Below are 12,432 nucleotides of genomic sequence, written 5' to 3' on the forward strand. Positions count from 1 at the left end.
TTGGGCTTTCACGAGATTTTATTTTTCACGAGAAAAACCTTGAGGGGCTGACTCATCCACTTCCCCTCCCTCCCGTTAACCTTTTCATCCCTTGTGCGACTTCATTTTTCTTCTCTCCTATTTTTAACGCTTCTCTCAGGGGTAAATTAACCGGAGGACACACCGCAAGAAAATAGATGAACAAAGACTCTTTCCGCCGTGCGATCGTCCCTGCGATGGTAAACATGTTGTTTTTTGCCGTTTTTTTTTTCACCATGTGAAAAATAGTGACGGGAGAAATAAAATGTAAATGTAAATGCGCAGAGTGTGGGTTATTAGAATATGATAAGAACATGTTGAGAAGAGTAGAAAAGTGAAAGGATCAAGAAAGAGAATAACAACGACGACCATTTGGTTATCTTTGGCCGAAAAACGCCATCTTTGTTTTTGTTCTGTATTCCAGAGTGCATGATGGACGACGGGAACGCCAGTGCCATCTTCTGGAAGTAGGAGGCACCGGTGGCGGCTGCTGAAGGTAACTTCGACTTCCAGGAGATAGCTAGCTTCCTTCCAACAAATATCCTACGTTCTTCTTCTTGTAAATCAGCATAATCGAAACCCCGATGATAAACCCATCGAGATAATCCCCAAATCGTTGCGTTTCGTCACCCCAGAGAATATTTAATCCCACTTCCCTGCCATTCCATCACTCAAAAAAGAAAATCTTCATACCCCCATGCACAACCAATACTTCACTGTTATTTTTCCCTCTTTTATCACCTTCATTACGACCCCCTTCACGCATATCCAACAATAAATTGGCATATTGAATCGAAATTTTTAAAAATCGATATTTGTCTTTTGGCGTAACCAAATTATTCCCAGCGAGTTCTATATGAAGCGTCGAGCCACAATCTGATAAATTTTCCAAGCAAGCCCACTCTGTCTCTTTTCTTTTCCTTTCTCCCGTCTTATTTTTTTGAAGAATTCATTTACACTCCAATACACGTACAATATGGCAATTGCACGGAAAAATCCCGTAGCAAAACTCTCTCATTATCTCCACTCTCCCCAACAACAGTGAAAAATTTTCCATCTCGATTGAGAGCCGGATCTTGAAGCCCGAACTCCGCGACGAATCCAGAGCCATTTGTATCAACCAAGTGAGGCCAATACTTTCTCATCCACGTTCGGTGCCATAAAAAAATGGTTCATCTTATTCCAGTAAGCCCATTGTCGTTTCGTTATTGTGACTATGTCCCCTATTTTGATTTTAACAGAGTTTTATTTCGTAATTTATCACTGTCTTTTCGTTACCATATATCATATTATATATATTAATATATATTTATTTATTTATTCCTTTAATTGCAAGTATCGTGTTGCGTGGATATAACTGACGAATTACTATCTCTCCTCCATTATCCCCGCGAAAAATCCCAGCAGTGAAATTGAAAAAAAAAATAGTGTGAGGAAGAACGATTACCCAAACACCGCCATTTTGTCATTTCACTTTCAAAGAAAAGAAGAAAAAAACAACCCCATACCCTGACCAATCCCTTTTTGCTCTTTTTTACAGCTGTGACCATATAGTGGCTCGCTCGTTGGATGTTATATTGTCTCGTTCGTTGTCGATGTGTTTTTGATATATTTATATCGATATTCATTATTATATGAATATAATATATATTTCACCTTATGTAAATATATTTTTATGATAAATATTCATATTAATATGATGTGAAATTATTTATATTATACACTTTGTCTTAATTGTAACTAGACGTAAATATAGTTGGAAAGAACCTTCTTCTCACCTAGGTTTCTCATTGTTTAGATATTTGTTGATTTATATTTTTGAAAATTGCACAAAAATCACGGTGAATTTTTATTTTATAATTAAGTATGAAGAAGGCATTGGAATTGTGAAAGCAGTTGAATATAATGATGCAGATATTTCTAAGACGATGGGAATCAAAATTATAACACGAAAAAATTATCGTACGACGGTCACGAATCACGATCTGGCAAAAAACTAATAAAAAATCGAAATACATGGAAATTTGGACGTGGAAGAGAACATTCCCGATTTGTTCATCATATGGTAATATGTAGGCAAAATTCTCTACGTGAAAAGTCTCAGCGCTCTTCAACCACAATCAGGCCCAACCAACATATAAAAAAAAACCGATAATTTAGAAATAGCTGCAGTTCAATAAACTGAGCATAAATATTCGTTGTCACGTGTTCGCACAATGGCGTGTGAGAAACCCACTGGATAGTGTCACGTTTCGATCGTCTAGGGATATATATCTCAAGTATTGCATTGCCCGACGTCAAAAATGCCAATAGACTTGAGTCATAAAAACACAAATGTACTACCGACGCTCGAAGCTGACACTCATCGCCACATTACCTCCCCCCTATATATTTCAAATTAATTTTATAAATAATTTTTATACGAGTTCATGTGCTATCCACCTACCCTGTTTTTATTGATCGGTTTGTGATATAGGTTTTTTTTTCCCTCCCCCCGGAAATTCAAGCCACTTTGTCTGACACATTCAATTCAATTACATAAATTACTATTACTTTGTCAATTGGTTTAATTAAAACCCGTCTTTCATCATTTTTTAATCCAATTATTTACGTTATTATTCAATTAATCACTAAAACTGATAACACACAGCCTCGCCGTGATGTTATAGATGTACGTGTTGGCATAATTCAGCGTGTCACGTGGCCTATATATTATTGTATTATATTGTAACAAACATGGGGTAGGATCATTCGTGTCACGTGTTTTACCCTGTAATGTACACACTGCACAATTAATTGGGTAGAATTGCGTGACGGGCGTGAACCCCCATGCCTCTCTTTAGTTTCATTGATTTACAATTACATTATTCCTCATTTTCCTTAACAATTCCTTCTTAGGATGGTGGATTGCTGGTGTTACCGTGTAACTTTGTCGTTCTCGGTGTTAGCAGAAAACCCGCTATTTTTCGTAATTTTGTTTGTCTTCAACTTTTGTTACTTCATTCTTACGTTCTGTATATCCTTTGGTTAGTCTATGGATCAGCTCTCTTTGTTTCATTATTTTGTCATAAATAAAGGCATTAACATTTATTGACCGTATTCACAAAGTAACAAAATAACTGATACCACAGAGTTTAGTACTAATGAAAAATCATTTTTCTTTCTCTGTTTTTTATATTTATTTCTACCCGACATGGCCAACATCATCTGCAGACAGAAAGCTGTTCGTGGGAATGCTCAGCAAACAACAGACCGAAGACGATGTACGACAGTTGTTCACTGCCTTTGGTACAATAGAAGAGTGCACTATACTACGTGGACCCGACGGTACGAGCAAAGGTGAGTGTCAATTCGTTCAATTATTCAAATTCTGAATGGGTAAGCACGATATGAAAATGGAACAGAGAGAAAAATTTCTTTAATCAAGAGGTTGATCAAAAAGGAGCAACTTGGTGAATGAACTACAACATTCAGAAGTTCTCTCTTATGTAACCCCTCAAGAAATACAATATATAGCGATAATATATGTCGTCGAGCGGAAACTGGAAGAAAGGCGAGGTAGTGCGTGTAGCGGTGGTAAGTTATTTCACTTGGCATTGGGATCTCTAATTAACCTCCCGCGAACAAAGATGAGTCAAGCCCAGGGCTCACATTCACCTTAATTTCAACCATTGCCTCGTAGCCATCCAGAATTCTGAACCAACACCTTCAGCCCTCATCTCATTCCCTTCTTATTTCTCTCACCAAACCAGTTCTTATGTTCACTTTCGGCATACAACCTCCGCACAGTACTCCCATACAAAACCGTCTCTTACCCCTGCTGATGACACACTCACTTCCGTATACTCTACTGCCTCTTTTGAGGTGAAACGATAAATTGGCTTCAACCCAAACCCCTATCTCACTCTCTACTCTAACCGTAAACTCTCCATGGCTACGACGTGCCTCTAATTTCCACCCAACTGACGAGAAGAGAGAGGCAAGAGCGAGAGGAGGGAAAACGATATTAACCCGGAAATTGCATCGGAGATCTTTGGGGATGAAGCCGCTGCGAGCGCTAGATTTGAGGTTATTTTTCATTCTAAAATGCTTTCTCAAGGTTTTGAGTACTTGTTTCACCTTTTATCGGGTTGGCCAACAGTGATTGAATGGGCCACCCTTCTACAACGTGTCACTCTCAGCAAATATGTATTGTAACTCTCCTCCCTCAACCTGATCAATTAAACTCGAAAATTTCAGAACATAATGCACTATCCCTGGAATAATATCTCACTACGAGAAAACTTTTCCTCACTAACATTTCATCACAGATTCGCAGCAGGATGTCCACGGTGATGCCCACCTCTTTTCGTACAACCCATGACAGCTACCTAGTTAGTTTCATAACTAGCTAATCCCCACGTTAATAGCGAGGATCGGGCTTCATGTATTCATTCAACTCCTCTTTTCACCTCCCCCGTCGACTTTTTCCACCATAAACTCGTAATATACTTTTCATGATGAAACTTTGGCAAAAAGAAATCATAACTCGTTATCATCTTGCACTTCCTCGCTTTTGAGACTTATCAAAGGTGCTTTTTTTTTTTCTATTAGACGAAAAAAAAGGTGGAAATTTGCGATTCAACGCTATCTAACCACTCTCTACCACCCCTTCCTCCATCTCTCTTTCCCAATTTGTACGGCGTCGTCGCAGTGTCTCAGAGATTCGTAAGAGGATCTGACAGTCATCCCTTCCTCTCCAGAAGCAGGGAGAGCTTCTTCCTCTTCTTTCCACCCACTTTTCGACGTATAACGACAAACTTCTTCCAATTATTTTGCTCTCGGGTTACCCCTCTACCCGGTATGTCTTCGGGAACATTTCACGAAACTCCACTTCAGACATCTTTTCCTATTTTCGTGTTTTCACCCTCTCTCGCTATTCGCCTTTTTCATCTCTCTCTCTCTCTCTCTCTCTCTGCATTTTCTTCTCCCGAGTTATACTTTCATTTTTTTTCAGACACTATGAATCTTTATGCGTCCAACAGGAATTCATTATACAATTGTCATGGTACTTCAATGGCCGAGTTACATACACGCTGGGTAATAATTCGACGTTGGTGTAAGAAGATTATAAAATGTTTATGAATAATGGAACGAAAAATACTATTTCGAGGGAGAGGGTTCAACTGAGGTGGTGGAGTTGAGAGGAGGAGGTGATTTTATTGGGATGGAGAGCGAACTGGGTGCTGGCGGGTTGGGAGGGTTAGCCCCTGGACGCAACTCAGAGGGGATATATAGGAATATATACATATACATACATATATATATATATAAATGGGGGCGAGGACTTGCGGGAACAATTCAGCGCATTAAGTTGTAATAACATTGGCCCCGGGCGCACACGCCGATCTCTCTTCAACATTAACCCCCGCCTCTCCGAAGAATACCATTGCGCAACCCGTTACGCAAAATTGCTGCGTCATGATCCACCCTTACCTATAAAGGTTCGTCTTACTTATTTCATTCTTGGAGATTTTTTATTCGCCAGGACTCTGTTTTCCTCAAGTGCTCCTTTCTCCATTTTTGTATGGCGTTCCTCGGATATAATTTACAAATACTGCGATTGTTACTTTGAATAGTTAAATTCTTGAAATTCCAACCGACACGGATTCGGACTCAGAAACCTTTCGCATGTAAATCGAGCACCTAACCAAAGGCATTTCCATCGGAAAAAATTTCTCCAAGTGATGAATTGAAGAATTTCCACTCTAATCCCTCTATTCACACGGCGAAATACAATAAGAAGCGAGGAATTTGATTTATGATCCTGGATTTCTAATCCAAAACTATAATAGCGAGGTATTTGGTATGAAAAATTCTTGGCTCGTGACTGTTGATCTTCACTGCATGAAACTTCCATTATTTTTACGTATCACAGGATTATGTGAGGTTGAATGCAAACAAAGTGCATTAGAGGGGACAGAAGGGCCCAGTTGCCGCCTGTGCTCTCTCCGTTATACTTCAAATTTCCTCTGGCCATTATTTCTTGGATGAACGGTAGATATTAACGATGGTTATCAATAGGTCGCGTGCGTAGGTTCGTTAGCAGGACTATTATTGGCAAAATATGACGAATCAATAACTGGCTCTACGTGATGATGCAGAGGACCGGTTACCGTCAAACCTGTCAAACCAATTTTACGATGCGCATATCATCCGTGTACGTTGGGTTATCTGATGATTAATCAGTACCTCTGTGTCACAGGCAGGTTGAAAACGCAATGAATAAACATCAAGACCCCCGAAAACAATGTTTTATGAATGAAATCTCCACTCTTCCTAAATCACAGATATGAAATTTATCAAGCACTCCATCTATTCCAGAACTAGATCGCGAAAGATGATTGAAAGGATTGAACTTGTAATCCCCCCATCAAGTTACATAATTCAGTATGAAAAATGTCAGCTGATTTATCGTTAACCAGTGTAAAATTATATTGAGGAAAATAATCTGAAGAACTGAAGACTTTCTAGACACTACCTAATCCTTTTCCCAGCGAATGTTTGGGGAGACCCAGCTGCATGGGGGATTTACCAGCTTCACGATTAATGAATGCAATATGCCACCCATATACCAAGGGATATTTTCGAATGAATTTCATGAACATCAGACTTGAACAATAATCCTGCTCATTCAGGTGATCAAATCCGTCTGGCAGTGTTTTTTGACTGAGCCAAAGTAGAGTGTACCCCACAAGATTTAGTGCAATTCTTATATTAATACGATTACCAGTGGAGCATTGACGGTAGCACAACAGCCAATGACATACGCTCATAAACCACCAGTGTGTATCGTCAATATTGTACCACCCACCCATGATTCGACGAGCTGGGCTTCCACACTATCATACCTGCAGCATTTCACCAAGCTTTTCCACCATCCCCTCTTTGGCACTGGCCGTCCGTTATTCCCATAAATACCATATTGCCCATCAACCTTTACATTCGATGCATTACCCACTCCGTTACTGTATTCGTTCACCTCCTTTCTGCTTCCTATTATCGAATCACCGGACAGTAAGCAACTTAACAGGCCACTCTCAACCAATCCTGTGCCCTTTCAACAATATTTTCATGCAATCAATATTTTTTCCCATCGAGATATTTTTGTTGTTTCGAGATACAGCGTGATTTTAGGTAGCAAGTTGATTGACTGGATCGGATAGCGACGAAAATTCAATCATAAATTTAAAAGGGAGGTCGAGCCTTTTTAAATAAAAATAATCCAAAATCCCCGAATTATCCTTCAACCGAATTTTCGAATTAATTATGAGAATAATTTCCATCAAATCTATGAATTCCCCTGGAACTTTTGCAAACTTCGCTCGGTGGTCAAATCAATTGATACTGTAATTACATAGGAAGCCCCCGAGCTCATCATCCGCTCGACTCTCTCTCTTTTCAATTCAGTTGAGAATTATTACCAATATAATCAATGACGTTCATTCCGTTATCATAACCTATCCTCCAATGCTCATAATGCTATGTACTTCATGTTTATTCCCGCCTGCAAACTCGGGGAATAACATCCAAACGCTGAATGTCTATCAAACCCCCAGCAGGTTTTCGACAATTTTGCACGTTCAAACGATTATTTACCGAGGCGTGAAATCCCTAGGTAATCGGAACAAATATATTTCTGCATTAATTATTGCGATTGTGGTTATTCACTGTATCTTCAGTTCATTTGGAAGCAGTCGCGTGCATTAGGGAGTGCACAATTCCATTTTGCATTCATCATATTTACATCGATGGGTCTCGAGAACATCACACTCCTGAATTTCCACATATTCACACGTTTTCACTCTCGCTCATCATCGTACGTTCTCAGAGATTTTCAGCTGACGCCATAGGCGCTGGGTCCCCTCTGTTTCGGTTCCCCTTTATTACGACCGGCCACCCCATCATTTCTCATCTTTTCATTTGACCCCAAATTTCCATCTTAATGATCAGCCTCTTGACTGTTAAAAATGGCTGACCATCAAGAGCGGAGAGTCGGGGTTGTACGACTGCATCCGCTGGTGACATTCGCCTGCCATCACAAACCTAATGCGTAACACTAGGAAATTTAATAATCCATCGTGGTGACATTTTGCTGTAGTTTTGTTACCAACGACTCGTCGTAACCATAACGAGAAATTTTACGAAGGACACGCTTGGCGCCAGCACGGTGGGCCCCACAGTCATGTCGTAATGCATCGCACACGGTATTACACTACTCTAGTCCCCTCAACAACCCCCGTCTGCTGTTCATTTTCCCCTTACCTAGTGTTATGAAGGGAGTGGAAAGGGGTTTTACAATTCCCCCCGGTGTCCAGACACCCGCCTTTCTGTCCCTTTCACTCCTCACCGTCTATCGCGCGTAACCAGAGAGAGGTGTGCGCTCCGTTGATGCGCAAATATGGAGCTGTGTAACGTTCGTTCGCTAACTCACAGACTGGCCTGTATCTGGACTCCATGTTTATCACATAATAGACCGGACATTCTGTCCATAATCTAACAGTGTCGTTTTACCCGATGCCCTCGGCATTATGTATCCAACACACAGCGGAATCATTACGTTCGCTACTTATTCCCGCAGAATTATATGCCAGTTTAGAGATATTGAGGATAATGGGCGAATAGTTATGCGATATGAAATTTTTTTTGCGTCTCTCCGATTCCCCATCGATACGACATCTTTTAATGACGATATAAAGGTAGAGTGGATCAAACAGATAAGAGCCCCCAATTAATTCTCACAAATTACACATAAATTATGTGATAAAGCCATCACATTCATGCGAATATTCCCGACGACCTTGTTTCGTTATCAAAATGAGTGCCCCTAACCATGCGATTTTCGTTTTAATCAGCTGATCGACCCGAAGACCATATCGTCTACTCTCTGCGTATGTCAGTGTGAGTGGGCTTTTTCGTTAGTTCTCTCTAAAAGGGGCCAATGGCCCCTAGAGATGCTTCGAGTGATACGAGAAGGGGGGCCATGAGGCAACAGTGTGTTATGCTGGGGGAAGTAAGCCTTAACCCCCGAAAAAGAGAAAATCGATGGCTCCGTCAGTGTGACGAGGGGTGAGAAAGAGGGGAATATCTAAAAGTCCGGCTGTTACCTAACTTTGTCGCACTGGGGAACTACTTGGAGACCCCACGGCGCTGTTGGGCAATCGCGTTTGGAATCCGAGTGCATGCAAATGTCTACGTATTCCCAATTCTGCATAATTTCTTCAACAACAAACAGTGACTTTTTAAATTAAAAAGAAAAATCGCCGCGATTTACCTCTTTATTTTTTTCTACCTCTTTTAAATAGCCCGGAGAAACACCCACTGGATTCTATAATTGTTTCGTCACCCTCAGGGGTCTCAATCATGCACATTGTTCTTACACTCTGGTATAAACGTATTCACAGAAGTTGAACGAATCGCAACCACGTCAGAGATGCAGAGATACCGCCCCTTCGCGTTTTTTTCTCCTGTCGCGACAGCGAAAAGGGTGCATGTTAATGTTAATACCAAAGGGGGGTTTCTACGGGTTTTCATAACGGCGTGGACATTTTTAGCGTACAGTCACTAATTCCTCTCCACAAAAAGCACATTCTGTCTCATAATTTCGCTAAATAACCGGAGCTTTCAAATCACGGGGGGAAATTAAATTTTTGATTTACTTGCTTCTGAAGAAAATTTCATTGAAAACCCTAACTTCCTACATGGAATCGACACGCAACAATGTTTTGCCTCTGCACAAGAAAACTCGTGTGAAAATTTTTCAAAGGCTATAAAAGTTGCCGCAACGCTGAATCTAAAAAAAAATTGGTTTGAAATTCGATGGTTTACAATCGATGCTCGGACACCCTTCACCACAAATATATTCGGACAGAGGATGTATGGAGGGTAAAGTTAAAAAAAAACGAGGTTTTGGAGCTTTCGGGATGATGGGCAAAGGCATAAGAGCCGAAAGGGCTGAGGGGAGCCGACCAATGCGTTCGGCGCAGGGAGGGTTACGGATTATTGGCGCTATGCGCGCGTGTCTGGAGGACTCTCCTGTATGGTGAAACGGTTCAGTACACGCCAGAACGAGGGAACGAACGACTTTGATGGCCAGAACCCCTCGTTTTCATGACGTAATCCAATCAGTCTCGTCCTGCGATTCGTATCTAGTGATTTCCTATTTGTTTGATCATGTCGGAGATGTATCAACTGGACTTGATAATAAATACTAAATTATATGCCACGTTATCATTCATAAACCGAGAAATAATGAAGTTGTGACCTTTCATGAATCCGTCCGGCCTTTTAACGGAATTAAAAAAAGTTCTCAGCAAATTCCCACGGAAATTTACCCAATTCTTGTTTTTTTCATTTGAACATAATTAAATTTTCATAGTTTTCCTCTGAAAATGAGAACGCCAAAAAAGTTTGTGAATACTTTAATTAGCCCCTCTCCACAAAGCGACGTGCACCTCCGTGTGGCATCGAACGCTCTCTGTCAACTGTTTATCTTCCAACGTTTCAAAGCACCACACGATACAACTCAAATGATTTTCAAAGCGAAACTGACTGAGTAACTCAATGAACAAATAATGTCCTGTTTGCTCATTCTTATTTGCCTCTTTTTAATGCTCTATTCAAACTATTTATGTTCAGTATGGGTGAAGAACCCTCACGACGAAAAAAATCAATAGAACCACAGAGAGGTGATTATCCGAGTTTACCAGAAAATTCGGGACGAGGGAATATAACACGCCTGTATATATAATATATATAACACCCAACTTTTTTCAACTACAGGTCCTTCGCTCGCTTTGTTTCACTCCCTCTGTGCATGTGTGTGGCCGACAACTATGAACAATAATATTCACCCACTACCAATCCCCAACGACCACTCTCGCCCAGCAATGTTAACCCTGCAATTGAATTACCAATAGAGGGTTAGAAACAATGACTGGCCTCTCCTGCACACAATATTTCGGATAACAAATGAAGTGTATGGATTTTCTGGATGAAACTGCCTTTTTGTTTTAACGGTATATATCGTAACAATATCAATTCATTAGGAACACGGTTCGAATACAATATTCGATTTTTCAGCAAAATAGAAGTTAACGAGGATTATCATTAGTAAATTGTGCCTCTTACTGGTTTTTGTATGGGCTTCAATGAAATCCTCTCTCATTTTCGCGTGTAAATTAATAGTCTAAATGTTTTGCGCATTGGCGTATATTTTTTAGAATTGCATAACCACAGTTTCGTCATTTTGTCCGTAGGCAGGGTTTTACGACCGAGCAGTGATATAAATATCGTTCGTCACTCGGCCGAAAAGAATTTTTCTGACGATTGTGTTGTCGTCTTCGTATTGCACTGTAAAATCACAATCGATAGAAAAATTCCTACCGGCCTAGCGACAAAATATACTGTTTTCAATCAACATTTCCGGATGTGTGAAATGCAACTGATATAACTTATCCAAAAACACTTTCTTTTTTCATCACCCGGGAAGGGTAGTAAACCACAGCCACCGCCTTTTCCCCGTTCACTTGAAAACCTAGAGGGCTATATGCGAATGTATTGTACCAAGAGGGGGATGCAAACCCTCGTTTTTTTTTACTCCCTACATTTTCACATACACAGGGACCTATAAAACCCACCCTAAATGGCTGTGCGCCAAGTGTGCTAACGTTAACGCTCAACGCCACGCAAAACCATAAGAGAAAACGTATACATCCTCTCCGGCTATCCCGTGCGGAACATATACTCACGCATGCGATGCCGATCCATTGAGGGACATAAATACACATACGCGTGAATATAGAGAGGTATGTGCACACAATGTTCCACTCGCTCTCTCTCTCGCTCTCTCCCTTGGCCTTTCACTCTCCATTGCAAACACTTTGCATTTGTAAACACACACGCGTCGACAGAAATGCACAGTTTCACACCTGATGATACATGTATTATAATGGTACCCGTCGCTTCAATGGGGTTCATTGAGTCCCGGAATTTGCTCAAAAAAGTGTTTTCAATTAACTTGACGAGGGCTCGAGGACAATGTACGGAATTCATGGATGTTGTTCTTGGTCGGGGCCAAAATTATCGTAACCCAAGAAGCGGATGATCGAATGGATAACGCGTCTGAATTTGTTAAATTAATTGAATATGAGGGATCGAAATTTATTTACGAATCACGGATCTTTAAATTTTTTATAAATGAAAAACTTGAAGGAATTTTAGGTGAAACTTAAACCATGCAATTTTCAAGAGAATTGTGAAAACATGATGATCGTTGTCCTCCGTAAAATGTTATCCAAGTAAATTTCCGCCCACCTCCTCATTTTTTTTATCCCTCCACCCACCGCCAAAGTTGTTCCAACGTGTTTCTTCCGT

General features: G+C 40.5%; 1 protein-coding gene across 10 annotated transcripts in view; it reads left to right on the forward strand.

Moving 5' to 3' along the window:
- bru3 (bruno 3) overlaps positions 1-12,432 on the forward strand; it is a 253,996-nt gene that overhangs the window by 218,877 nt on the left and 22,687 nt on the right. For 7 of the 10 annotated variants that reach the window (XM_011312688.1, XM_011312698.1, XM_011312707.1 and 4 more), the window contains one exon: positions 3,232-3,357. In XM_011312688.1, coding sequence (XP_011310990.1) covers positions 3,232-3,357 — 126 coding nt within the window. Of the gene's footprint in view, positions 1-442; positions 515-1,060; positions 1,204-3,231; positions 3,358-12,432 lie in introns of all 10 variants that reach the window. The other 3 variants (XM_011312724.1, XM_011312742.1, XM_011312733.1) reach the window with 1 other exon arrangement.

The sequence above is a fragment of the Fopius arisanus genome, unplaced genomic scaffold (assembly GCF_000806365.1).
Source record: "Fopius arisanus strain USDA-PBARC FA_bdor unplaced genomic scaffold, ASM80636v1 scaffold00004, whole genome shotgun sequence".
Lineage (NCBI taxonomy): Eukaryota > Metazoa > Arthropoda > Insecta > Hymenoptera > Braconidae > Fopius > Fopius arisanus.